Here is a 27,575-nt window from a genome sequence, read left to right as displayed (position 1 = left end):
AGATGGTTTATTCTCACTCCTTTTCCTGACTTTAGGGGTATCAAATAACTTTAATTACATGTAAATTCATTATTTTTAAAATAATTTCAAACTTACAGAGACATTAAAAGGCTACTGCAAAGAAACATAATGTTTACCCAGATTCACAAACTTAACATTTTGCCAATTTGCCTCATCATTTTCTCTGCTTGTGTATAAAGAATATCTATAACTTGAATTATTTATTTTCTGGCTGCACCACATGGCATGGGGGATCTTAGTTTTTCAATCAGGGATCAAACCTTCACCCCCTGCCTTGGAAGCACAGAATCACTGGATCACCAGGGAAGTCCCATAACTTGAACTATTTAATAGTAGATTGCATAAGTCATGTTCCTTTGCCTATAATACACTTTAACACATCTACAGAGTTAGCACATTTAGGAAATTTATCTGCATGTAACACTTCATAGTCTATTTTCCAAATTAATCAATTTCCCCACAATGCCTTTTATAGCAGTTTTATTCAGGATTTAGGCCAGGATCAAGTAATGCATCTAGCTTTTAGTCACTTTAGCCTCCTTTAATCTGAAACAGTTCTTCAGCCTTTGTGTTTCATGCCATAGACAGTTTTGAAAAATACAGTCATTTCTACATTTTTTTTTTCAGTTTTGTAAGCATGTACATTTATATGTTAACAGTACGGATTCATGGATTCATTCTTTCAATGAGCTATGCATGTGTGCTAAATCCCTCAGTCGTGTCCAACTCTTTTTGACTCTATGGAATGTAGCCCATCAGGCTCCTCGGTTCATGGAATTCTCTTTGAAACCCTATGGACTGTAGTCTGCCAGGCTCCTCTGTCTATGGGGTTTTCCAGGCAAGAATACTGGAGTGGGTTGCCATTCCCTTCCCCAGGGGATCTTCCCCACCCAGGGATCAAACCCACATCTCACATCTCCTACCTTGGCAGGCATTTTTTTTTTACCACTAGCGCCACCTGGGAAGCCACCAATGAACTATAATCAACCTACTACTTTTGTTTAAATGCTCCACTTGTGCCAGATTTGTCCTCTTCAAGATGGCTGCTGTGGCTCTTTGATGCTTTCTTATGTTTTTAAACTTGATTATATTTATTTTTGGCTGTGCTAGGTCTTTGTTACTCCATGGGGACTTTCTCTAGTTGTGGCAAGCAGGGGCTACTCTCTAGTTGTGGTGCGAGGGCCTCTCGTTGCTGAGCAGGGGCTCTAAATCGCACGGGCTTCGGTAGTTGAGCAGCTGCTGCACGTGGGCTCAGTAGTTGTGAACACAGGCTTAATAGTGTGTGGGATCTTCCCAGACCAGGGATTGAACTGTTCTGCATTGGCAGCAGGATTCTGTACCACTGAGCCAGCAGGGATGTCCCAATAAATGTGTTTAACACTTACTTTCTTCAAGGAGCCCTGGTTTGTTTCTGTGGGATATTTAGAAAACAAGATCTGGGGAAATTCTGTAAACATCAGTGTATCTATCTAATTTTTTCCCATAAATTTTATTTTACTTAAAAATTATTCATATATTATTTGGCTACATCAGGTCTTAGTTGTGGCATGTGGGATCTCTAGTTGAAGCATGTGGAATCAAGTTCCCTGACCAGGGTTCGAACCCGAGTCCCCTGCATTGGGGGAGCATGGTGTCTTAGCCCCTGGACCACAAATCCCTCCTATAAATTTTATACTGTTGCTTTCCATTCCAATCCCCCATTTTTGCTCACTTCTCTCATCCCACATTTGCTGTTCCATACTTCCTCAGCGAGAACCCTAGGACCCAACCTGTGTGCACATTTACTCATGTGTTCAATCCTACAATACACTCCATATAGCTTCAGAATTGCCATGCCCTTACTAGAACAAACCGACTTAAGAATTCAAGGTGTAGAAATATTTTTTTTTTTCTTCAGCAGGTGCTTGAAAGTGACTTGAATTAGTTCCATTTTTTTCTGTTTTGCCCTTCAGGGTGTTATTTTTTACTCATCTACCATAGAGTTGGCTTCATTTATTTACATCTGTATTCAGATTTTAGGTACTCTGTTTTTGTTGATTTAATTGAGTATGTTGACCATTAACATTACTTGAAAAGCCAAAACTATATGAAAAGGCTCAAAGACGTGTCTCCCTCTCCCCATTCAGGGCTCTGTTGTTTCTCTCAGCAAGAGGGATGTAACCCAACAACCAAGGAACCTTTATTTTTCCCTACCCCTCAAGGGTGCCCGATTTTATTAGTTTTTGGTTTACCCTTCTGGTTCTTCCTTGCAAGAATTTGTGGATACATTTGTTTTATTTCCCTTTCTTCCTTGCACACAAGGAAGTACCCTTTATACTTTATTCACTTAAAATATATCCTGGAAATCACTCTAGAACAAATCACAGTGATACCATTTTTCTCTTTAAAAAGTACGTATTCATTTGGCTATACCAGGTCTTAGCTGAGGCACTTGGGACATTTAGTTGTGGCATGTGAGATCTAGTTCCCCGACCAAGGATCGAACCTGAGCCCCCTGCATTGGGAGCCCAGAGTCTTAGCCACTGAACCACCACGGAAGTCCCTATCATTTCTAAATTGTATATAAGATGACAATATTTCATTCCTTTATCAATTTATTGAATGACTGTGCCAGCCACTGAGCTAGACAGGAAGGAGAGAGAAATGAGTAAAATACCGCCCCTGACCTTAATGACCTCACGCTCCAATAGAAAGGGAAATCATACATACAAACAATAGCAACAATCATCACAGTGCTCTGGGAACTGAGAGGAGGGCGTCAATAACAAGTTGTTCAAAAGGACTAACACCTGAGTTTGAATAATAAGAACTAGGTGAATAAACAGCACTTTCTTTTTTTTCCTTCTATTGTTCTTTATTATTTTTTTTCTTTTTTTTTCCATTTATTTTTATTAGTTGGAGGCTAATTACTTTACAATATTGTAGTGGTTTTTGTCATACATTGACATGAATCAGCCATGGATTTACATGTATTCCTCATCCCGATCCCCCCTCCCACCTCCCTCTCTACCCGATCCCTCTGGGTCTTCCCAGTGCACCAGGCCCGAGCACTTGTGTCATGCATCCAACCTGGGCTGGTGATCTTAAACAGCACTTTCAAAGGCAGAGTTGAACAAGGGCAAGGCAGGTTGCGGAAATTAGTGTTTAATGGGCTGAAACATAACAGAGTGTGGGAGCAGTATGGAGTGGGGAGACGGGAGTGCCCATAATGATGCTGAAGAGGTGGCATGGCAGCACGTGGTACAGTTAATGCCAGGAAAAAGCTGGACAGTTACTCAGACACCCAGGAGACACGGTCTTCAAAATAACACTTGAATCCATTCACTTCACAGGTATTTAACTGACTGCCTGCATTATGCTAGGTATCACAGAAGGAGCAGTGAGTAAGATCCCAACTATTAGGGAGCAGATAGCAGCTTCCCTGGTGGCTCAGACGGTAAAGAATCCACCTGCAATGCAGGAGACCTGGGTTTGATCCCCGGAATGGGACGGTCCCCTGGAGGAGGGCATGGCAACCCACTCCAGTATCCTTGCCTGGAGAATCCCCAGGGAAGAGGACCCTGGCGGGCTACAGTCCATGGGGTCGTAAAGAGTCGGGCATGACTGAGCGACTAAGCCCACACACCAGCACTAACACATAATGAAAGGAGCTCACAGAATAAAGTGGCGGAAAACTGCTGGCCAAACAGCAGTTTTGGGAACCCCAAACTCTCAAAACTAGGAGTGAGGCTGGACGAAGGAACACGTCTCAAAGAGTAAGGCAGACTTGTAGCTAAGTGTGTGCAGGTTCAGGGGAGAGGTGAAGCTGGAAGCGCTCCAATGCTAACACCTGGACGGAAGAGACTGATACTGAAAGTTTCACCTGGACTAAGACCTGTCACTCCTGCACTCCATTCTCCACCTTGCAAAGAGGAATCCTTTAAAAATGCAAATCTGTCCTCTTCATTTTCTGAAAAAGGCTCCCCCACTGGTCCCAGGTTACCTATCTTTTCCGTTTCTATTTTTAAAACCTCCTTCCTCTTATTTTATACGACAGACATGCTGAACATTTTTTACGTTGTCATGTCCTATTCCCCCTGCCTAGCAATCCATCACCCAACACTGAAGTAGGTGTCACTCTTATCTACTCTTAGGGCTCTGTGCTTCACCTAATAGAGCGCATCTGTCTGAATCCACCGCTAGTTTAAACTCCTTGAGGGTAGGAAGTGGTTTAATTATTAGTAGTCATATCCAAGGCACCTAGTCTAATGTCCTAAAGACAGTGTAGTTGCTCAGCTGTGTCTGACTTTTTGTGACCCCATGGACTGCAACCTGCCAGGCTCCTCTGTCCATGGAATTCTCCAGGCAAGAATACTGGAGTGGGCTGCCATTCTCTTCTCCAGCGGATCTTCCGGACCCAGGGATCAAACCCGGGTCTCCTGCATTGCTGACAGATTCTTTATTGTCTGAGCCACCAGGGAAGTCCCATGTCCTAAATGCCCAACTAATTTGAATGACTGAAATTTGTTTTCATTGTAGAGTTGGGTGGAGGATTTTGAACTAGGCCCTAGGAACTCTGGTCTTCAGCCTCTTTGTCACTACAGTTTAAGGTTCATTCTGGGCTTCTCTGGTGGTTCAGATGGTAAAGAATCTGCCTGCAAAAAAAAAAAAAAAGAATCTGCCTGCAATATGGGAGAGACCCTCTGGAGAAGGGATAGGCTACCCACTTCAATATTCTTGCCTGGAGAATTCCATGGACAGAGGAGCCTGGGGGGCTACAGTCAGTCCATGGGGTCGCAAAGAATCGGACACAACTGAGCGACTACACTTTCACTTGCCACTTCCACTTTAAGGGTTCATTCTAGGGCATGGAAAAACCATTAGTTTGAAAATCATTAAAATAATTTAGAATTAGGTATAGAGTTATCTCCAAAGATCAGCATGCTCAAACTGATAACATTAATGCCTATCATCCTTTTATGAAAAGCAGATAAAGGCCGCACGAAACCTACCACAAGCCTAGAATAAGTACCAGTTCTCGTGCCGGGACTTTTTTTGTACTCAAGACTCCGCCCATGGGCTCCCAAATGGCGGAAGAACTGCACGCTACGTGGTGACTTCTCACACTACTGCGGAGGTATCCCGACGCTACGCCGCCGGCGTAGGCGGGGCGGCCGGCTCTTCCTTCCTCTCTGCTTCTTCGGCTCCACCCCCAGCGCTTCACACGCTCATTGTGAAGCGACAGCGGCAGCAGTCTTCAAGGCTGCCTGAGACCTAGAGACCCTAAGTCCTTGGCGCGCGGAAGCGCCCCGCGCTGCTCCTTCCCCACTCCAAAGGCGAGGGGCGCGAGATTCACCTTTCTTTATTCTTTCTTCTCCCGCCCGGAGCTAACCGCCCCGGTGCGCGCGGACACCTCGGGCCGCCGCTCCCTCCCCGCCCCTCCCCCTTCGGGAGCTCCCGCCCGCGCGCTCCTCCTCCTCCCCTTTCCCCGGCGACGCGCACGCGCGCCAAGCCGGCTCGCGCCCTCTCGCTTTCCTCCGGCCCGCGAGACCCCCTCCCCTTCCGCCTCGCGGTGCTTCCTCGCGCCGCGGTCTTCTCTATCCACCCCCGACACCGCGGGGCTTGCCCCCGCCCGCCAACGGCGGGTCCCCAGCTTCCCAGTCCCCTTCGCTTCCCGCGCTCTCCGGCGGGGGCCCAGCCCCGGCCTCCTCTCTCCCTCCCTTCCCCCTAATTCCCCTTCCGGACGCTGCCATCATGTTGAAGCCTCAGCCGCCACAACAGACCTCCCAGCCCCAGCAGCCGCCCCCCACGCAACAGGCCGTGGCCCGTCGGCCTCCCGGGGGCACCAGCCCGCCCAACGGCGGTCTCCCGGGGCCCCTGGCCTCCACCTCGGCTCCCCCAGGACCTCCTGCGGCCGCCTCCCCCTGCCTAGGGCCTGCAGCCGCTGCCGGGAGCGGGCTCCGTCGGGGAGCGGAGGGCATCTTGGCGCCTCAACCGCCGCCACCACAGCAGCAACATCAGGAGAGACAAGGGGCAGCGGCCATCGGCAGCGCCAGGTGAGGATGGTGGGTTTCCGGGCGCTAGAGCCCAGGTGGCCGAGACCTGTACACCGCGCCAGGCGGACTTCTAGCCTGGCCACCTTCGAGGGGCGCCAGGGGGAGTGGGAAAGCCCCGTGAAGCTGGGGGTGGGCCCTCAGGTCCTAACAGGTCAAAGGCAGAGGGTCCCTGGTGGCCACCGGGGTATTCAGGGGCAGTGCTCAGTTCTGCGAGCGTAGTCAGGGCTCGGGACCTGGGCCTTAAGGGCAGGCAGAGCGCATCCCGCCGGCGGCGTCGGAACGAGGAGTTGGGGGGGGTGAAGAGGTGATCGGGGTCCCCGGCTCCATTACCACGGAGGGTCTCGCGGTTCCCGTCTTCAGCCAATGGGGAGTCAGCTGCGGGAAGGGGTCCCTGGCCGTAGCCAATGGAGGGGGGCGCGCGGCCCACAGTTTGGCCAATGGGGAGGGAGGGACTTGGTAGCGAGTTGCTACCTCCCGGTCCCAGTCTGGCCAGTAGGAGGGGAGCAGGGTGGGCGGGGGGACGGAAGGAGGGACTGGGAGGACTGCGGGCTGGGAACCTCCAGCGCGCGAGCGCGCGCGCGCTCTTGCCGTACGTGCGCGCGGATGCTGTGTCTTATGACCCGGCCATTCTCCAGCCTCGGGTAACACATAGGGCAGCTGCTGGGAGTGCTCGTGGACGGGTTCGCGTGGTGGCCTTGGATGAGTGGTGGACACCCGGCTCGGTTTCTTCTGTTTGTGGGTTTATGGAATTGAGAGTGGAGGTACACGCAGGCGCAGTGGGTTCTGATCGCGGGAGGGGGGATTTTGAAGAGGCCCGTGGGCTTTAGTGCGCAGGCGCAGACCGGGCGAGGCCTCCGGGTGGATAGCTTTTGCGGCTGCGCTGTCCCCTAGCCCTGCCAACGGCCCCCTGATCGCCCTCTTCAACCGCCGGTTACATCAGCCAGCGAGAAGCAGGGTTACTGGGAGATTGGTGACCTCTCCCAGAGTGGGTAACAGGCTGAATGAGTAAAGAGGTCCGGAAGGGTAGATTGTAGAGGGAGCACCTTCACTCCCAGTTTGGGGCCTAAGGCTGTGGGAAATGAGGGTCTTTCCTGTTTGGGAGGTAATTTACCTGAGCTAGGTAGATCAAAAGTTGCGCTCTCTGAGCTTCAACTGTTAGATTTGGCGTGGGTTATTGTCGAATGTTGTAACGTTTGTCATTTGGAAGCATGCAGCCCTGGCCCTCTTGCAGAAACGTTGTGTTGAATTGGCTTTTAAAGCAATTGACAGACGTTGATGATTGAGCCTCTTTTACTGGCATTTGGAGGAAATGACTTCTAGTGCTTTTCTTCCTCTGTGAAGTGAGAATTTGAAAATCGGTTGTTGGTTAATGATTTGTAGCCTAAGTCGTCATCCTTGCGTAGTCTGTGGTCCTAGCATAGAGTCCTTTGAAAGCATTGAATAAGAGGGCTTGACCGTACTTAAATAACTAGTTTCTTGTTTCCTTCTCTTATAGGGGACAAAGCACAGGAAAGGGACCTCCACAGTCACCGGTGAGTGCCTTTTCTCCCCCGTCTAAGGCACAGATACTTAAAAGATACATATGTGGGGATAGAGGGCAGACTAGGTGCAGAAATACATGCGTTCCAAAGGGCAAGGATCCCACACGTAGGAGGTGGTTATGAGTGGAGTGTGGACATTATGAAGGAGGGTAAGATGTTGATTGGCTGTTTCTTTATTTTTGTCTCTCTCATGTGTTACTGACAGGTGTTTGAGGGTGTCTACAACAATTCCAGAATGCTGCATTTTCTTACCGCTGTTGTGGTAAGTGGGCCCCTTACTGCTAGGTTGAGGAATGTAATGCATCAGTTGCTGGAGGCACTCTTCTGTTTTCCTCTGCTCTTTCAGGGTTCCACTTGTGATGTAAAGGTGAAGAATGGTACCACCTATGAAGGTATCTTCAAGACGCTGAGCTCAAAGGTCAGTGTACTCAAATTAGCTTACGTTTTGGAGTTTCATGGGAGAAAGAAGAGAGTGAAATAGGTTCATTGAATATACAAAGTTGAGTGGTTTTGGACAACATGGTGGCTAGCCTTGTTTTTGTAGGCCTGTGCTGGAAGAGTGCTGCATGCAATTAAAGATGGGGGTTTGAAATGTGAGGGCTGGGAATTTTGATGTGACGTTTTAAGTTTGGGGCTTTGGCTAAATCCTGTGGGTGATGTTGACAAGACAGTGCACATGAGAATGTGGTGTTGGGGAAAGTTTAGGAAGGGTAAAATTAAAAGTAGTCATATTTTTGTCGTCACGTTTCTTAATACTGACCCTCGGTTGTTGGGAAATGGGACTTCTGTAGTTTGAACTAGCAGTGGACGCTGTGCACCGGAAGGTATCGGAGCCAGCAGGTGGCCCTCGTCGGGAAGACATAGTGGACACCATGGTGTTTAAGCCGAGTGATGTCATGCTTGTCCACTTCCGAAATGTCGACTTCAATTATGCTACTAAAGGTATTTATTGGTGCAGGCTGTTGTGTCAGATCCAGTGCTTGAGTAGAAGGCAGAGAATGTGATGATCTGATTCTCCTCCTTCCTGTTCTTTATCACCGTATTTCTGAGGAGGATGACTGGAATTTTTTTTCTTGAGAACATGTGTTAATGTCTAAGATGCAGTGGGGTGAATTCCAGCCTGTGTTGTGGTTCATACTTGTCCTGCTTTGTTTTCAACTCCTTGCTTCTTTTGAACTCTGGGAACAAGTCTTATGCTGCCCTGCAACCCCAAACTCTGACACACAAAAGCTTTTCTTTGCTTCTGTGGTGCGAAGGGTGTTGGATAGAAGGCTATGCAATACCACCTGACTCCTGATCTTCAATCTGCCCTCACAGATAAGTTCACTGACTCAGCCATTGCCATGAACTCGAAGGTGAATGGGGAACACAAAGAGAAGGTGCTTCAGCGCTGGGAGGGGGGCGACAGCAACAGTGATGACTACGACCTGGAATCTGACATGGTACAGTCTCCCTTCTGGAGAACCCTAGAGCTGGGGGGCTCTGCTGCTGAAGTGTGGGTTGTTGACAGTGACATCATTCTTGGAGCCAAGAGTTGCTGGGGTTGGCAGGGGAGAAGTCTTTTACTATTGCCTGTTGATGGCAGTCAGATTCCAATGGAAAGGTATAGAACATACTCAAACAGAAATAACCCTTTTTTCTACCATCAGTGATTGATAACTGTTAAAATTTGCTTCAAATCAGTTTTTTCTCAGCTTTGGGAAAAAGATATAGATGAGATTGAGTATTGTATAGGCCCATTTCCCTTCCTCCGAACAACTACATTGATTTAAAATTTATCAGTGAATTGTTACTTCATTGTGTTAATTTTTTTTAAATTTTCTTTTCCTACCTATTTTTGGGTATTTCATTTTGGTATATAGCTCCTACTCATTGCTTTTAACTAAATGTATTGTGCTATTTGTATGTGTATACTTGTGTGTATACACAATAAATTGTCTTTATCCCTTTTCTTATTGGTGTTTCTGGGCCATTGTTTTGATATTAAAAATAGTGCCTTACTGAATTTTTAGAATGTGTATCCTCATGCACTTAGGTCAGAATTTCCCTGGGATATAAATCTGGAAATGGATGTTAGGTCCTAAAGACGTCTCTGTCTCGGAAACTACCAGTTTGTGCTGCAGTCAGTAGTACTAGATGACCTTCCCATGAGCCCTGTTCCTTTTTACCCCACTCTTGGTTTGGTCAGATTTTTTAATCTTTCAACCTGAGGGAAGAGAAGGATTGGTTATTACTGCTTTCCTTGCTGGACTTTGAAACATTCTCCCTCTCCCTCTAGTCTAATGGATGGGACCCCAACGAAATGTTCAAGTTCAATGAGGAGAACTATGGTGTAAAGACCACCTATGACAGCAGTCTCTCTTCTTACACGTGAGTGTCTTTTGGTACTTCCCAGGTGGTACAGTTTGAGGTATGGGGTCATCAACAGAAGGGAGGCCTTTAGGTGGAGCATAGCTTTTGTACACGTTTTCCTGGGCATCTGGGTTGCCCTCTCCCCACTCCTCATCTGCCTTGTGAACTCCTTCTGCAAAGGTTTTTCTCTTTCTCATAACCTTGATTCCATGGGTGGAATTAACTGCTTTTTTGGTCCATACTTATCCTGTAAAATCTTAACAAATTTGTATGTGTGTCTCGGTGTCCCTCAGATTCAGAGAGATGCCTTGCTGCTCTGCCTAGGACCCTGCTACATGCCAGATCAGTGTATGCTGACTTATTGAGGGTTTAAATACCCACATGTCTGAGCTGGTGGTAGGACTGATGGAAATGTCTTCATTTTTCCTTCTTGTTGTCCCGTGGCCCTGGGGTGACGGCGGTCCTCACAGGGTGCCCTTAGAGAAGGACAATTCAGAAGAATTCCGTCAGCGGGAGCTTCGTGCTGCCCAGTTGGCCCGAGAGATTGAATCGAGCCCCCAGTACCGCCTGCGGATCGCCATGGAGAATGATGATGGGCGCACAGAGGAGGAGAAGCACAGTGCGGTTCAGCGACAGGGCTCAGGGCGTGAGAGCCCCAGCTTGGCAGCCAGGTGATTGCTGGGGGCGGCTGGTCCGGGCGGGGCTCAGTGTTTGGGCCGGGAGCTTGGTGTTTACTTCTGTTGACGCCTCCCAGCCACATAGGTTAACATGTAGTTATTCCCAATTTTTTGGTTTAGGTTAGGGCCGAGAGCTTGTTACATACGCTTGTTGAAGCCTCACAATCATAGGTTAATACAGTTATTCCAAATCTTGGGGTTTAGGACGCTGAAGCTTAGAACTATTAATTTGTCTGAAGTAACAAGGCTAAAGATTAGGGATTAAGACAGGTTTCCCCCCACCCCAGATTTTTGATACTTTTTTTTCTTTTCCTTTTTTTGCTTTCTGCTGCACTCTGCAACTTACAGGATTTTAGTTCCCCAACCAGGAACCTAGGCCCTCAGCATTGAAAGCTCAGGATCCTACCCCTAGGGAATTCCCCATATTCTTTTTTTTTTTCCTGCATTTTCATTCCTATGTATGTCATAACTTCTCCTTTTATGAAAATGAAACTGAAGTGTATTGTACCTTAAACCACAATGTGATACTTCCTGTCTTGAAGGTCAGGAGTGGGGTAGGATTATGGAGCCCTGGCTGCTTTGGTCTGGTCAGGGGTAGCTGCAGTGTAGGGTCATCATCCTGGAACCACAGGACAGTGAGTTTCTCAAGAGAAATAGTGCAGAAAGCTGAAGTCAGGCATATCTCTGTGTGTGTGCATTGAGGCAGGAGGTGGACTTTGATAAGGAGGGCTTCACCTTGGAAAACGTGTGTTTTGTGGCTGCTTGATGTTATTTGAACTCTCTCCCCCAGGGAGGGGAAGTATATCCCTCTACCCCAGCGAGTTCGGGAAGGTCCCCGGGGAGGCGTTCGCTGCAGTAGTTCTCGGGGCGGCCGGCCTGGCCTTAGCTCTTTGCCGCCTCGTGGCCCTCACCATCTTGACAATAGCAGCCCTGGCCCAGGTTCTGAGGCACGCGGTATCAATGGAGGTGAGTTAGGAAGCCGACTTGTTGGTGGCAGGGAAGGGGATGATGGTAGGTGGCAAGGAAAAGGATCTAGGTGGGTTGGATGGAAGGTGCATTGATGGTCATGTAATAGCAGGAACTCTGCCTCTTTTTTCCCATCTTAAAAAAAAAAAAACTAGGCCCTTCCCGCATGTCCCCTAAGGCCCAGCGACCTCTGAGAGGTGCCAAGAGTCTGTCTTCCCCCAGCAGCAGGCCTTCTGGAGAAGCTTCTGTTCCACCTCCTCCTGCAGGTAAGATTCCAGCGGTGTTACATGAAGAAATGGATAGGGGTGTAGATTGTCAATTGTTAGAATGCTGGACTGGGAGAGTTCCAAGATAAAGGTGTTTTGGAGGCTTGGATTTATGCTTTTCAGGAAAGAATTCTTCAGTTTCCCTCAGAGAGAAATTCCAGCATGGCAATCCATGCGTTGTGTCTGGTGCGAGGCTGGCTGGTGCCTCTTGTTTAAATTAGTTGGCAACAACAACAACTAAATAAATAAATAAATAAATTAGTTGGCAACTAATTTTAAGGGAGGAGAAATCATAGAAAGTATCTAATTTCTTTTGAAATACAGGAAGTTCTGCCAGCACAGAACCTGTCTTGCTGTATAGCTCTGGTTGACTGGAACTGAGTCTTGACTGCTCCTTGGAGCATTCCAGTCTTTCATGGTACCCATGAGGCCATTTTACCTGCTTACCTTACCTGCCTTGCCCTTCTAAACATTTAGGTTTGTCACCTTGTAGATAAACTCTCCTTGGTGTTTCTAGTGAGTCCCTGCTCAGTGACCAGCAGTGACCAACACAAATCACTCTCCCTTTTCTTCCAGTGGGCCGTATGTACCCGCCACGCTCTCCCAAATCAGCTGCCCCCGCCCCAATCTCAGCTTCCTGTCCTGAGCCTCCCATTGGCTCAGCAGTACCGACCTCTTCAGCTTCCATCCCAGTGACGTCAGCAGTTGGGGATCCTGGAGTGGGCTCCGTTTCCCCAGCTTCTCCAAAGATCTCACTGGCCCCCACAGATGGTAAGAGCCACCTGGTGGGGGCTGCCGACAGTGGGCGGTGTGCTTCCGGACAGAAGTGTCTTCACGTGCCTCTTTTTTCTTGCTCAGTAAAAGAACTTCCGGCCAAGGAACCTGGAAGGACGCTGGAGTCCCAGGAGTTGTCCCGGATTGCAGGGAAAGGTGAGGATTGTTGTTTTTCCTGCCAGGGCCTTGTGCCCCTTTGATTAGGGGAGCATCTCAGTTACGGAAGTGTTGAAATTCAGAAACAGATGACGTGGATCAGCCCTGTGATCCTAACTTAAAGGGTTCTATTAAGCTCAGCTTTTTTCCCTTGGTTTCTTTGTTCTTTGGGTTGCTGTGTAGCCACCTTCAAGAAAACAAACGTGTATTTTCTCCTTTTTTGCTCTTTTTCATAGTCCCTGGCCTTCAGAACGAACAGAAGCGTTTTCAGCTGGAAGAACTGAGAAAGTTTGGGGCCCAGTTTAAGGTGAGCGAAGTGTGGGAGTGACTAGGATGTTAGCAGGAAAGAGATGAAGGTTGGGGATTCGGGGGAGAGGTTTATGGAATAGGCACTGGGTGGCATTGAGAGATTAGAGGATGCAAAGATGAAGGAAGGTGAGTCTGGGTTTGAGATAGGAGAGTAGTCTCTATGTTGTGTGTTTCTGTCCTTCTAGCTTCAGCCCAGTAGCTCCCCTGAGACCAGCTTGGATCCTTTTCCTCCACGGATCCTGAAAGAGGAGGCCAAAGGGAAGGAGAAGGAGGTGGATGGTCTTTTGGCTTCAGAGCCCCTGGGGTCTCCTGTTTCCTCAAAGGCCGAATCAGTATCAGACAAGGAGGACAAACCCCCCTTGCCACCAGCAGGGGGTGCCGAGGGGCCGGAGCAGCCTCCCCCACCTTGCCCAAGCCAAACTGGCAGCCCCCCAGTGGGCCTCATCAAGGGAGATGACAAGGATGAGGGCCCAGTTGCTGAGTGAGTGGGGTGGGGAGCTGGGCGGGTGTCTCGTGACGAGAGGCAGGCTGTGAGAATGACTCCACTTTTCTCTCATAGACAAGTGAAGAAGTCGACATTGAACCCCAATGCCAAGGAGTTCAATCCCACTAAGCCCCTGCTCTCTGTGGTGAGATGGGACAGGGGAAGGTGGGCTGGGGTCTCCATGAGGAGACTTGGGAGCTGGGTGTTGGAGGAAGTGAGGAGCAGTTACACAAGTGTGTCAGGACCGCAGCAGTTGAGGAAGCAGGTCTTAGCAGTGGCTGCCCGGGGATCGTGAAGTATCTGACATAATTATGGGTTCCTTACTGGGACTTGGCATTTGGTTCGGGGGAGTCGGAGTCTGGCAGTCAGGAGCATAGGCTTCATTTGGGCACACTGACTGCGCTTGAACCTCTACTTGGAAGCTTTGTGATCTTGGATGAACCACTTACCTTCTCTGCCTCAGTTTCCTCGCCTGTAATTTAAGGGTGCTCATCTCCTGGTTGATGTGGGGTTTAACCAATATAAAGTGTAGGATATGTTTGGTGCACAGCACTCTGGATGCCCTTGGCTGGGAGAGGAGGGTGGTACGGAAGTCATTGAGTTACCTTGTGCATGTACCCCTTGGCCTCTTACAGAATAAATCCACCAGTACTCCGACTTCTCCTGGGCCCCGGACTCATTCAACTCCCTCCATCCCGGTGCTGACAGCAGGCCAGAGTGGGCTCTATAGCCCCCAGTACATTTCCTACATACCTCAGATCCACATGGGACCAGCTGTTCAGGTGAGAGGAGACTGGGTGGGCCCAGGGTCAGAGGTGTGCCTGGGCTGCCTGAGGGACCAAATCCTGCCTGTCCTGAGCATTGATGAGCGCGTCATTGAGCCGCGCCTGTGTTCTGGTCCGTAGGCACCTCAGATGTATCCGTACCCTGTGTCCAACTCTGTGCCTGGACAGCAGGGCAAGTACCGGGGCGCCAAAGGTGAGCAGGGTCAGGAGGGGCTGTGTGCGCCGCCCGGGGCCTGCCGGCGGATGGAGCTTGAGCTCTGCCCCGTCTTCCCCCCGCCTGCAGGCTCCCTGCCCCCCCAGCGCTCGGACCAACACCAGCCAGCCTCCGCCCCTCCCATGATGCAGGCCGCTGCTGCCGCCGCTGGTCCACCTCTGGTGGCCGCCACCCCTTACTCTTCCTACATCCCCTACAACCCACAGCAGTTCCCAGGCCAGCCCGCCATGATGCAGCCCATGGCCCACTACCCCTCGCAGGTGACTGAGGTGGGGAGGAAGGTCTGGTACAGAGCCCTGGCATTTTAGCAAGCCTCCACCTCCCACACTCAGGAGCTGGCAGGAGAAGCCAGCCTAGAGTTCTGGGCGATGGGGTCCAACTTGGGCTTCAGTCTTGGCTGTAGTAGGACCCCAGGGAGGCAGTGGATTCTGGCGCCTTTGTTTTTTCCTTCTGTAAAGTGTAGCGTCTCCTCAATAAGGTGGTTGAGAATGTGAAGTAAGGTGGTCGTGATGAGAGCAGAGTAGTCCTGTGCCTGGGTGGTTTGGCAGCAGGATACTCTCCCGGGCCCTCTGCCGGGCCAACCGCTTCTCTCCTCCTCCTCCAGCCGGTGTTTGCCCCCATGCTTCAAAGCAACCCACGCATGCTGACGTCGGGGAGCCATCCCCAGGCCATCGTGTCATCCTCCACCCCTCAGTACCCTTCTGCAGAGCAGCCCACCCCCCAGGCCCTTTATGGTGAGTTTTGTCCTGTCCCCCCACCCAGGCTGTGCTGCTCAGCCCCTCTGGGGTGCCTGTCACTGATTCTCTCCCCTTTCCTGCTGTAGCCACCGTTCACCAGTCCTATCCACACCATGCCACGCAGCTCCATGCCCACCAGCCGCAGCCGGCCACCACGCCTACTGGGAGCCAGCCGCCGTCCCAGCATGCGGCCCCCAGTCCTGTCCAGGTGCCTGCTGTGGGGCATCCACGTGGGTGGAGCAGGGGTGGGTGGCTGAGAGAGAGGACTAGGACTCGGGGTCATTTCCTAGCGGGGAGAACCTGGGGGTCAGAGGTGGTACCGGAAGTGGCACTCACCGTTCCCCTTGCCCTGATGGCAGCACCAGGCGGGGCAGGCCCCACACCTGGGCAGTGGACAGCCGCAGCAGAACCTGTACCACCCAGGGGCCCTGACAGGCACGCCGCCTTCTCTGCCACCGGGACCTTCTGCCCAGTCCCCTCAGAGCAGCTTCCCCCAACCAGCCGCTGTATATGCCATCCATGCCCACCAGCAGCTGCCCCACGGCTTCACCAACATGGCCCATGTTACCCAGGTAAGAGCCCACGCCGCCTGCCCTGAGCCGAGGGGCACCCCATCCCGGAGTCGTCGGCGCACCTTTGCGCTCCGTGCTGCTGCCTTGGACTCTCCGACCCTGTGGTGCTCGCAGCTCCTTTTCTGTTCTCTACAGGCCCATGTCCAAACTGGAATCACAGCAGCCCCGCCCCCTCACCCTGGGGCTCCCCACCCGCCCCAGGTGATGCTGCTGCACCCACCCCAGAGCCATGGGGGCCCCCCCCAAGGCGCGGTGCCCCAGAGTGGGGTGCCTGCACTCTCAGCTTCCACACCCTCACCCTACCCCTACATCGGACACCCCCAAGGTGAGCAGCCTGGCCAGGCGCCTGGATTTCCAGGAGGAGCCGATGACAGGATTCGTGAGTTCTCGTTAGCTGGGGGTATTTGGCATGGAAGAGCTGATGGGCTGCAGGTGGGGCAGGATGCACGGGTTCTGGGCGGGGAGTGAGGGGTCTTGGAGGCAGGGCTGTCCCACAGGGCGCCTGCCGACCTGCACCTGTCTGTGAAGTATGTAGGGTGGGCAGAAGCCACAGTCGCCGCCGCCAGGGGCTTGCTCCTGGCTCTGTCCTTTGCTTCCCTCCGTCCTCGCTCAGTTGTGATCCAGCAGCCCCCCTCCCCACTGCCTCCCCAGCTCTCAGTGACCCCGACTGTCTCCTGACTTAGCCGAGGTAAGGTCAGCGCAGTAGACAGGGCCAGGCTGGGGTGTGGGGGGCTGAGCTGGGCACGTGAGGAAGGGCTCTGGCTCACGGGGAAACGGCGATTGATCTGTGCTTCTGACAGCCCCGTGAGACACCTCGAGGCGGCCGCTCCTACCAACACTCCCCCCACACCCCACACTGGACGGCATTGGATGAAGGGACAGCTGCTTGGGTTCTAATGCTCCTGCTCTCTTCTCTTTCCCCTCCAACCAGTTCAATCTCATCCCTCCCAGCAGCTCCCCTTCCACCCCCCGGGGAACTGAAGATTGTCCTGGCCGCGACCTGAGACCTCCATGAGTGGAGGGAAGAGTGATCTATGTCTCTTCCCCCAGCAGCTCGGACCAGTCCCAGCCCCCCACCCCCTTTCCCCGCCCCTGGGGAGCTGGGGAATTCCTGCCAAGCACCTTGAATGGGAAGGGCCTCAAAGTGGGTAGGGCCAGGGTCCAGCGGGGGTGGGGGGGGTTCCTGCTCTGCCCCTGCCCATCCCACCCATCTTGCCCTCCCGTCCTCCTCATCTATTTCCCCCCCCCCCCCACCCGCTGGAGACGAAGATCTTTTATTTTCTTTTATTTATAACCTTGGGCCCCCTGTTCTTTCTTTCCCATTAACTTGAGTCACCTGCGTAAGAGAAACAGACATGCCCCGCAAGGATGGTTGGACAAGGACTTTTACTTTTTATTACATAAAAATATTTAAAAAAATTTAAAAAAAATAAAATTTTAAACTAACTTAACCTGCCTGTAGTTTCCTCTTTGAAGAATAGTAAGACGGGAGCGGTTGGTTTTATGAGGTTTCCAAGGTGGGGCACTGTAGGTGCCCATCCAGAATATCCAGATGTGCCCTTTTTGGCGCTCTGCCATGCAGGCCCACCATTGTCTCAAAGGCTGTTTTCTCACCTCAAAACGGGCCTCATTGTGAGATGTAACGAGGTTTTCATTTCTAATATAAGTACTTCGTGAATGATGTCTAGCTCTTTGCACTAAAAAGCACAATTGTGTTTTGGGCCACCTGAAATAAGGGCCAGGGTGGTGCACAGCTGAGAAGTCTTGGGTGTGGGTGAGAGCTATAGGATGAAGCTGCTAGTGAAAGGGGGGAGGGCTGATTGAGCCAGTCTGAGGGAAGCAGGGGCTTAGAAAGATGCGGGCGAGGTATGGGATGGAGAAACAGGCTTCAGGAGGTGTTTTTTAAAAACAGTTTGGAATTCTTTACCAGTAAGACCTGACATTCATTTCTTACCTGTAAAGTGGAGATTTCACTGGTAGAGGATGGGACTGATCTGTAGCCTCTTAATTGGTTGTTGAAAGGGGGCAGGTTTGGGACTTGTCTGGTGGTCCACTGGCTAAGACTGTGTTTCCAATGCAGGAGGCCCCGGGTTCGATCCCTGGTCAGGGAACTAGATCCCACATGCTGCAACTAAGACCCGGTGCAGCCAAACGTTTTAAAAAAGCAGACTTGCAGTCCCAAGTGATCGAGCTCCAACTGGGGCTGGGAGGCCTTGATGGAAGTAGCAGCAGGAAAGCCTTCAGGTGGGCTCTGGATGTCTGCAGTGCAGATGGAGACCGGTTTCTGTAGTGCTGGAGACATACGTGATTGCAGGTGTTCCTGGGTAGCCCTCTTAATATTTGAAAGGGTGCCATTAATCCCTGCTGAATGCTACCTGTTACTGGGGGTCATCCCAAAATCTCAGCATTTTACTCCCTGTGTATTTGATAAACAGACCTTGTTCATTTTAAATCTCAGTAATTAACATTAAAAATGAAACTTTCATTCTACAATTACTCCTGTTTGGACTTAGTGATATGGTGGGGATAACCCACCAAGCCTACAAATTATTTACCAAGTATAATCTATGTGCTGGGTCTAAAGGCAAAATAGAATGCCCAGTATCAACTTTAAATAAGGGTAGCTAGACATGAACAGCCTGGTGACTACTCAGAGACCAGGCACCTAAACTGGGCCCAAGCTATCACCCTTTGACCAGTATCTCTAGGAATATCCAACATTTAGCCTGTTTTATGTAGCATTTTGCTAAGCAATCGAAATTAAGAGACACTCCTTGGGAAGAAAAGCTATGACAAGCCTAGACAGCATATTAAAAAGCAGACTTGACTTTACAGGTCCATATAGTCAAAGCTATGGTTTTTCCAGTAGTCATGTATGGATGTGAGAGTTGGACCATAAAGAAAGCTGAGCACCGAAGAATTGATGCTTTTGAACTATGGTGTTGGAGAAGACTCGAGTCCCTTGGACAGCAAGATCAAACCAGTCAATCCTCAAGGAAATCAGTCCTGAATATTCATTGGAAGGACTGATACTGAAGCTCCAATACTTTGGCCACCTGATGGGAAGAGCTGACACCCTGGGAAAGACCCTGATGCTGGGAAAGATTGAGGGCAGGAGGACAAGGGGACGACAGAGGATGAGATGGTTGGATGGCATCACCGACTCGATAGACACAAGTCTGAGCAAGCTCTGGGAGTTGGTGAACAGGGAAGCCTGGTGTGCTGCAGTCCGTGGGGTCGCAGAGTCAGACACCACTGAGCAACACACTGAACTGAAGCAATCATGCAAAGCTCACGGGGATAGCTTTCAGGCCTTTAGCTTCTCTACCTTCCTCATGTTACCACAGCACTGCTTTAAGGCAAGAGCTCTTCCACCATGTACCTACCAGAGATGAACTCTTGAGGCTAGAAAAGTACTGTCAGTTCAAATGGCTCAGGGATCACTCCCAAGCTCACGTATCCTGGACTTCAGCTCCATTTCTATATCCCCCACTCTCCCAGAGTACAAATGACACAAGACACACAGGCTAGCTTTCTATTCACAGAACAGTTTACTGACCTACCTCACCTGGCCGGCCACACGGCCCTTGGGCCAGGGGAAGTATCAGTCTAGCTGTAATTTGGCTGGGCCACAGCCTCTGCCCTGCAAAGAGGGCCACAGAGGCAGGAGAGAACGCTGGCCAGTGAGGCCGTGAGCACAAGAGAGCCCCAGCAGAGGTCCACTCAACTCCACTTGATGTTCTTGTCCTCCTCGGTCATGGCTGGCGTGTCAGTGACGAGGCCGGTGCCAATGGTCCGGTTGCCATCCCGCAGGGTGAAACGCTGGCCTTTCTCTAAGATCATTGGCTGCCGCAAGATGAGAGTGAGCTTCAGGTCCTCCCCGGGCATGGCAAGCTCCTGAAAGGCAGAGACAAAGATCATGCATGATTCAGGGCACCTTCACTTCCTAACTGTTGGTTACCAAGGTTAAAGGTTATGGGAAAATGCAGCAGGGTGATTCTTTCTGGGGAAACTTCTGTCCCAGCTGTTAGGCGCATGCAAACAGCATATGCAAAGGCAGAAAAGGACTGACTGACTGGACTTCCTTGGGGTTCCAGTGGTTAGGAATCCGCCTGTCAATGTAGGGGACATGGTGGATTTGATCCCTGATCTGGGAAACAAGATCCCACATGCCGCGGGGCAACTAAGCCCCCGTGCCACAACTACTAAAGCCCATGTGCCCTGTGCTCTGCAACAGGAGACGCCACCGAAATGAGGAGCCCGTGCACTGCAACTAGAGAGGAGCCCCCACTCTCCCAACAAGAAAGCCTGTGCAGTGCAACGAAGACCAGGGCAGCCAATAAACAAGTAAACTATAAAGATAAAAATAAAAAAGCACTAGCGATTAGCGTTTCTATAAAGTTTTTCTTGAGAAAAAAATGTTAATAAAATTTTGGGTTATGCAGGTCTTGGGCTCAAGACTTCTTTTGAGCCTTTATGTAAAATACAGTGGAACTCTCTACTATAGGAACTCTGCTGGGGAATCTTTGTGGGTCAACGCTAACACAGCTAAGAAACCCTGGATGAGGATTTGTTCCACCTGAACCCACTGATCTGACCCTTCCATCACCAGCTCTCCCCCTACATCATCAGCCAGGCTTTCTTTACCAGGGAAAGGTCACCCCCACTGTCACATACATCATACCTTCCCTGGAGGCAAGATGATCCGACAGGCCATGTCCCAAGTCAGGGAGAACATGACAGGCATGAAGTGGGATACAAAAGGCTTGTGGCGGCCACCCTCTTCCTTGCTGAGGATGTACACCTATGAGACGGTATGAGAACATGGGTGGAGCTGGGCCTGGCTGGAAGCACGGACCCTCCACAGCGCCTGCCCATCATCACCTGGAGCCCTCACCTGTGCCTCCACCTTCTGGTGAGGCTGGATGGAACCTGGCTTGGCCATGACCAGGCCACGTCTCAGGTCCTCCCGCTTCAAGCCTCGGACCAGGGCCCCAAGGTTGTCACCCGCCTCTGCCCTATCCAGGCTCTTGTGGAACATCTCAATGCCTAAGACAGGGGAGACACGCGGGAGAAGGGTGTGGGCAGAGGGAAGGAATGGGGGGTCTGTGGGGGGGAGATGTCATCCTGGAGGCTCTGGGTCCCAAGGCTGCCTCCTGTACCTGTCACCACGGTGCGAATATTCTTGCTATGTCCCAGGAATTCACACTCGTCTCCCTTCTTCAAAATGCCACGTTCGAGCGTGCCTGTCACCACTGTGCCCCGGCCTGGGAGGGAACAGGACAGGACATCAGGGATGCCGGATGAAGCGGCAGTGAGGGGAAGGGAGTGCGTGTGAGCCGAGTCCTCACCGGGGATCGAGTACACCGATTCCACGGGCAGCAGGAAAGGCTTCTCCAGGTCCCGGGTGGGTACCGGGATGTACGTGTCCACAGCATCCAGCAGCTTCTGCACGGACTTCAGGCCTAGCTCGGGGTCACGTTGCTATGAGCGGGAGGTGACAGGACTCAAACTTCCATTCTGCTCCTCTTACTTGCCCAGAGCCAGGCCCCGGACTCAGAGCAGAGCTCTGGGTGTCCATCCAGCCTCATCCCCAGCCTGACCTAGCCTTTACCTCAAGGGCACAGAGGGCAGAGCCAACGATGATCGGAGTCTCCTCCCCTTTGTAGCCAAACTCAGTCAGCAGTTCCCTGATCTCCAGCTCCACCAGCTCCACCATCTCAGAGTCCTGCACGGCGTCCGCCTTGTTCACATACACCACCACATGCTCGACGCCAATCTGCAGGTGAGAAGGAGACACAGATGGTGTCCTGAATGGCCCAACACCCTCCGCCCCCTTCCACCCTTTCCCAGGCTCTTGAGTACCTGTCTGGCTAGCAGTAAGTGTTCTCGGGTCTGGGGCATGGGGCCATCATTGGCTGCCACCACCAGGATGCAGCCGTCGAGGGGGGCAGTGCCTGTGATCATATTCTGGGAAGAGAGACGAAAGGAAGCAGTGTAATTCCACGACCTCCTCCGCTCCCCAGCCACCTAGCTAAGCACAGACACTTCTTTACCACCTGCTGTGACTGGCCAGGCCCACAAAGCCAGGATCTCCAACCCATACACCTCAAATATCTTAACCTGCTCCCCACAACCCTAACGTTTTTCTGAGCGGGGCAGTTCCCAAGCCCCGTCCCCAGCGCTCTCACCTTAACGTAATCTGCATGACCGGGGCAGTCAGTGTGGGCATAGTGGCGGGCGGCTGTGCTATACTCCACATGGGCCGCATTGATTGTGATACCTCGGGCTCGCTCCTCTGGGGCGTTGTCAATCTCTTCGTACTTCTTAAACTTGGCCCCACCTCCCTCCGCTAAAACTAAGGGAAGGAAGGCAACACACTTTTCAGCAAGGCCCTTTCTACTTTAGACAAGGACAGTCTAGGAGAAGCAACCTTCCAAGACACCCTCCTTCAACTCCTGGGGCTAGTAACTTCAGGTCAGAAAGAAGGGTTATAGAGCCTCAAGGGCTAGCCCTGTGACTTCTCTAGGCTAACAGTTCTGCTTACAGGGCACCTTCCCAGGGCTGGAGGGAGGCCACTGCGGGGGGGCGGTAGGCGGCGAATCCCCCAACTTATGCATCAAAAACTTCGTGTTCACGGGAAATCTGTCTTCTGCATCCTGCAGTGTACTGTCCGGCCAATTTCTGGCGCCTTGTGCCCTGCTAAGTCGCTTCAGTCGTGTCCGACTCTGTGCAACCCTATGGACTGTAACCTGCTAAAACTAAGGGAAGGAAGTGAACAAACTTTTCAGCAAGGCCCTTTCCACTTTAGAAAAGGACAGTCTATGGACCGGCTCCTCTGTCCGTGGGATTCTCCAGGCAAGAATACTGGAGTAGACTGCCATTCCCTTCTCCAGGGGATCTCCCCGACCCCAGGGATCGAACCGGCGTCTCTTACGCCTAACCTGCATTGGCAAGCGGGTTCTTTACCACTAGCGCCACCTGGGAAGCCACCTGTCACCGTGGGGCCGCACTAAACACCTAAGCAGTTGCTCCGCGGGCCCCGCCTCCCTGGCTGCAAGTCCCGCCAGCAGAGCAGGCGCTGCCGGAAGCCCCCCACCCCAACCCCACTTACTTTTCGTGATGGCCGCGGTCAGGGTGGTCTTGCCATGGTCTACATGGCCGATGGTGCCCACGTTCACATGGGGCTTGTCACGCACATAGGCCTTCTTGGCCTCCACAGCCAGGCCGCGGCACAAGATGGGCAGCGCCGGGGCCTTCAGCGGCCGCAAAAGACCTTGCAATAGTGGTGCCGGGCCGGCGCCGAGACCTGCCGGGGCAGATGCCTGGAGTCACGGCGCGGGTCTGAGCCCGGCCGCTCCCGACGACCCCCACGTGAACCCGGGCTGCCATAGCCCTCCCCGCCCCCTCACCGCTGAAAAGGGGCGTCGCGCGCAGCAGGGTAGCGGCCGCCATTGTGGTCGTACTGGCGCCCGTAGAGAGGTGCACCGGGCACGGGCGCCGGCGCGTGCAGTAGCGAAAGGGCAATTGCGGATGGACGTCGCTTCCGGCGGATGTTAGGGCCGAGAGGGCAAGTCGGGGCGCCTCTAGCCTCCAGTTTCTATGGCCCTGTCAACTTCCGGGCGCGGGACGGAACACGTCCAGGAAAGTGCTGAGGGTGCTAAGGATGGGGAAGCTTTCCAAAGAGCACTCCGATCTCGCGGGCTCAGGAGCCACGCAGTTCTCTCTGGTGGCGCCGGGGGGCGATGTGGAGCATCTCATAGCGCGCCTACGCCCCCGAGGCTCATGGGCGTTGTAGTTCCCAGGGCTGCGAGCTGTGCTGGCACGTATCGTGGGAAGGCGAGGCCAGGTCCGGAGGGACGGTCCAGGCCTTCCTGAAGCAGAGGCAGCGGCCCCGGCGTGGATGACTCCGGAACGTCTTGGCCCCGAACCATTTGGAGTCCAGTCCGGCCCGCCGGGCGGGTCTGGCGACAGATCTGGCGGCCTTGTGTCGCAGCTAGAGGTAGGACCAGCCGCTGCGGCCAGGCTGAGGAAGACTCTCCCGGGAACCTGTTGGGGGTGGGTCTCTAGTGTGACCCATCTCTCTTCTGAGCCTTTGTTTTCTTGTCTGTAAAGTGGGAATAGTATCTACTTCACAGGAAGACCCTGACATCTGGCTCTGAGAGGAAATGAGCTGGGCAAGAGACAGAAAAGGGGTCCAAAAGCCTTCCGGGTCCCACAGTCTTTGGAACCCTCCCCTGGCTCAAATGCCCTCCCCGCTGGCTCACAGCCTGCGGGGACAGAGTTTCCCGTCCACCCCTGTAGCCCCTCAGCAGGCCAGAGAGTAATTCTCTCGATCGTCGTTCTCCCCACCCAGTTTTACAGATGACCAGGTGAGGGACCAACTTCTTGTGCCTTTAAGGGCAGCCTGAGTCTTCCTTGTTCCCGCTGTGTCCCTGGCACCTGCCACAGGGCGGGGCACTCAGTGAGTGCTCAATAAATGTCTGTTGACTGAATGAATGAGTGCAAGGATAGTAAATGACCTTTAACTTTCACATCCATCATCTCATCACCCTGGGATGATAATAGCAGCTGCTTAACCTTGATTAATGTTTCCGAAACTCATCAGCTCCTAAGACTCAGTTGATGGTGTCTGTTTCAAATAGATTCCTTAATTCCTCCCTTGGAGATTATGATTCAGTAGTGTCTGGGTACAGACAAGGAAACCATATTTATTTTTAACAAACCTTCTTAAACTCAGAGGAGTTTGGGGAACTCAGAGCTTTTTATAGTTCAGGCGTTGTGCTTCATATTGCTTCACATTCAATATTGTCACATTCAGTGTTATCCTGTGTGATAGGACCCCATTTTATTAGTGAGAAAACTGAGCATCAAGGTAAACAAGGAACCCAACACAGCTAAACCCCAAAAAAGTGTGCACTTAGCCACTTCACCATACTGTAATTTAACTGTCATTTTATAATGAGAAACTTGCTAAGACTTCTGTCTTCTTGGCCCTCTAAACCCATCAGCTTTGATAAGGAAGGGCTTGTACAATATGAAAGGGTTCTCCTTGTCCCCACCTGAACCTTAGTCATTCCACTTCTAGAAATTTATCCTAAGACACTATCAGCCACCACCAGGATATGAAATATTGGGGGCTGGTACTTAAATTAATGCTTTCTTTTTTAGTGGTGCTATATTTATTTTAATGTGTATCAGTTTGAAAGAAAGGTTGGCATTGTAAATGTGTTTTTAAAAATGAGTCAGTTTAAAAAAACAACACTTGGTAGATAAAATGGGTGATATGAATGAATATATGACAAATCTGCGGAAAGGTGTACATGAATAACTGAAATTTGCAAAATACAGTGCTCAGAAAAGAGCCCAGAGGGAGAGAATTTTTTGTAGAGCTGTTGACTGTTGCACCCTATGTCTTGATTTGCAGATAACAGAATTTACATGGGCTGGTTGGAAAAGAGGGGATTTGTGTCAAGGTGGTAGGCAGCTTACAGAATTGTGGGGTGGGCTGGAGAAATGGATCCTAAGCCATAGGTCAGATCTGACCTGATAAGAAAACTGCTTCTACCGCCACCGCCACCAGACTCTAAATGCCAGGACTTAGACTTGTCTGCAACAGCGACTGCTCAGCGTCCTGAAGCTACTTCTACAAGAAAGTGATCTTTGGGACTTCCTGGTGGCCCAGTGGTTAAGAATCTGACTTCCAGTGCAGGGGACTTGAGTTCAATCCCTTGTTGGGGAACTAAGATCCTACATGCTGCAGGGCAACTGGGCCCATGTGCTACAACTACTGAGCCAGTGGAGTGCTCTGGAGCCTGTAAGCCACAACAAGGATCCCATGTGCCACAACTAAGACCCGACACAGCCATAAATGAATAAATATTTTAAAAAGAAGAAGGAGACGCCGAGGAGACACACCACCTTCTGACTCTGGGAGTTGTTGTTCAGGATGGGAAGCCTGGAACTACCACGCCCATAATGCTCCCCATCCATGGTGAAACCAAAATCCAGAAGTGGGCAAAGCGAAGAGGATCTTAGAAGCCTGGACTCTACATAGTGTGAGATGACAAGTATCTTTATTGTTTAAGCCAGATGGTGTCAGAGTTGTCTGTTACTTGCAACCAAATATACCCTAACAGATAAGTCTGCCTTACAGCACTTGGATGTATTTCTTGGTGTCACTTGTCTGAGACTAAGTGACTTGAGTAGGGTGAGGACTGGGCTTCTTTTATCTCCATGTGCTCTGTGCCTTGCCACAGCAGGTCTGTATGAATGTCTGCAGTTGAACTGTTCATGAGCCTTCCAAATTGAAGGGTGCTACCACTGTGATGCTATGAACCTAACATATCCCAAACAGGACACTTTGTTTCTCCCACACTCTCCTTACACATCTGAATAAATAGCACCACCTTTTCCTTTCCACCCATCCCCACATCTATCCATTACCCAGTCCCACTGGTTCTCTCTCCAAAATAAATCTCAATGTGACCGCTTCTCTCTCTCCGCTGTCAACACTGTGGTTCAAACTGGGATCATCTCTTGCCTAAGTTACCTCATGACCTCTCCAGTGGGTCCTCCAACTTCTGTCCTTATTCCCAATATCTGTCAAATCCATCTTCCACACAACCAGATCAGTCTTTAAAATGTGAATCGGAAATGAATCCTCCCTCAATGACTCCTTAGTACACGTGGAATAAAATCCAGCCTCCTACTTTAAATGGGTGAATTGTATGGCAGGTAATTTATATCTCAGTAAACCTATTATTAAAAAAAAAAATCCGATGTTCTCCCTGTGGCCTGTGATCTGGCATGGGCATGATCTAGCCCCTGCCCACCTCTCTGATCCCCATCTGGTACTTTCCTCTCACTCTCTCCAGCCACACTGGGCATCCTTCTGCTCTACAAACACCCCACGATTGCTTTTACCTCAGGGTCTTTGCAAATGTGCTTCTGTCTTCCTGGAATGTTCTTCCCTGGAGCTTTCCCCACGGCTTGTTCCTTCTCATCCTCCAACCTCACATGTCACCTCTTCAGACACCCTGTTCCAATGGCCTTCTTATTTTCTTCAGAGCACCTAAATATCCAAAATTATCTTAGTAGTTTGCTTGTTTGTTGGGTTTTGTTTTTTGTTATTTTTTTCTCTCTCACCAGCTCATGACACTAAGAGCTTATTTTTCATTTTAGGAATAGTGCCTAACACTTAGGGCAAGAAACATTTGTTGAAGGAAGAATTTGCTGAATCCTTTCAGTTGATCATTCAGTGAAGCATTGTGTTGGGCTTAAGTTTTTAAGTGTTTTTTAGTGGAAAGCAAATTTTGTATTCACATTCATCTAAAAAATACAAGTGAGTCACTGTAACTTCGGGGGCCTCTGCTTTATAAAATGGGGGTGAGTGAAGAGGTTAAACTTTATGACCTGTAAGGATTTTTTGTAGCTGTAACTTCTAAAAGGAGGTGGGGTCTGCTGTAATTGAAATGGGTTCTGGGCTGACCTATAACTTAGTGGCAAATTGGGGACTAGGACTTAGAGCCTTGTCCTTGGTACCACTCAACAGACTTATTGGAAGCTCAGGGGCATCCTTCACTCTTTTCACCACCAGCCAGCCTGGCAGTGTCTCCTCAGAAATCCCTCTGGATATTCTCCTTGGGATTAACTCTGCTGCACTGCCTTGGCCAGGTCAGCATCT

The 27,575-nt window shown here is 51.0% G+C and overlaps 2 protein-coding genes across 13 annotated transcripts; one reads left to right on the top strand and one right to left on the bottom strand.

Annotated features, from left to right (window-relative positions):
• Positions 1-5,221: 5,221 nt before the first annotated feature.
• Positions 5,222-17,340, top strand: ATXN2L (ataxin 2 like). 12 transcript variants are annotated; one of them, XM_043455473.1, is made up of 23 exons: positions 5,226-6,056; positions 7,552-7,588; positions 7,803-7,859; positions 7,944-8,015; positions 8,389-8,539; positions 8,915-9,039; positions 9,876-9,967; positions 10,420-10,620; positions 11,417-11,592; positions 11,748-11,858; positions 12,435-12,629; positions 12,717-12,788; positions 13,025-13,095; positions 13,283-13,578; positions 13,657-13,726; positions 14,217-14,363; positions 14,487-14,559; positions 14,650-14,840; positions 15,185-15,314; positions 15,404-15,525; positions 15,677-15,889; positions 16,025-16,268; positions 16,418-17,340. In XM_043455473.1, the coding sequence occupies exons 1-23, from the start codon at positions 5,755-5,757 to the stop codon at positions 16,570-16,572; spliced, it is 3,303 nt and encodes a 1,100-aa protein (XP_043311408.1). In that variant the 5' UTR covers positions 5,226-5,754; the 3' UTR covers positions 16,573-17,340. The 12 variants fall into 12 exon arrangements, 11 of the variants coding, with proteins under 11 accessions (XP_043311409.1, XP_043311408.1, XP_043311410.1 ...); XR_006267011.1 differs by having other exon boundaries at positions 5,227-6,056; positions 16,025-16,577; positions 16,821-17,340; XM_043455475.1 differs by having other exon boundaries at positions 5,227-6,056; positions 16,215-16,268; positions 16,844-17,340.
• A 2,077-nt stretch (positions 17,341-19,417) lies between these two features.
• On the bottom strand, positions 19,418-23,823 carry TUFM (Tu translation elongation factor, mitochondrial). The gene is made up of 11 exons (XM_043456585.1): positions 23,662-23,823; positions 23,302-23,497; positions 23,004-23,198; positions 22,081-22,247; positions 21,755-21,859; positions 21,504-21,668; positions 21,241-21,373; positions 21,052-21,156; positions 20,787-20,938; positions 20,574-20,693; positions 19,418-19,786 (listed from the first exon to the last, which is right to left on the bottom strand). The coding sequence occupies exons 1-11, from the start codon at positions 23,821-23,823 to the stop codon at positions 19,613-19,615; spliced, it is 1,674 nt and encodes a 557-aa protein (XP_043312520.1). The 3' UTR covers positions 19,418-19,612.
• Positions 23,824-27,575: the final 3,752 nt, after the last annotated feature.

The sequence above is a fragment of the Cervus canadensis genome, chromosome 32 (assembly GCF_019320065.1).
Source record: "Cervus canadensis isolate Bull #8, Minnesota chromosome 32, ASM1932006v1, whole genome shotgun sequence".
Lineage (NCBI taxonomy): Eukaryota > Metazoa > Chordata > Mammalia > Artiodactyla > Cervidae > Cervus > Cervus canadensis.
The sequence above is the reverse complement of the archived record's forward strand: the minus strand, read 5'-3'. Positions and strand labels throughout refer to the sequence as shown.

Excerpts from the sequence above, each read along its gene's own strand:
- ATXN2L (XM_043455473.1), top strand. The coding sequence starts at position 5,755 with ATGTTGAAGCCTCAGCCGCCACAACAGACCTCCCAGCCCCAGCAGCCG. Across the intron at positions 6,057-7,551 it reads GCGGCCATCGGCAGCGCCAG|GGGACAAAGCACAGGAAAGG; the intron begins GTGAGGATGGTG and ends CTTCTCTTATAG. Across the intron at positions 13,727-14,216 it reads CTAAGCCCCTGCTCTCTGTG|AATAAATCCACCAGTACTCC; the intron begins GTGAGATGGGAC and ends GGCCTCTTACAG.
- TUFM (XM_043456585.1), bottom strand. The coding sequence starts at position 23,823 with ATGGTTCGGGGCCAAGACGTTCCGGAGTCATCCACGCCGGGGCCGCTG. Across the intron at positions 21,669-21,754 it reads ACTTACTGCTAGCCAGACAG|ATTGGCGTCGAGCATGTGGT; the intron begins GTACTCAAGAGC and ends TCTCACCTGCAG. Across the intron at positions 19,787-20,573 it reads TCATCTTGCCTCCAGGGAAG|GAGCTTGCCATGCCCGGGGA; the intron begins GTATGATGTATG and ends TCTGCCTTTCAG.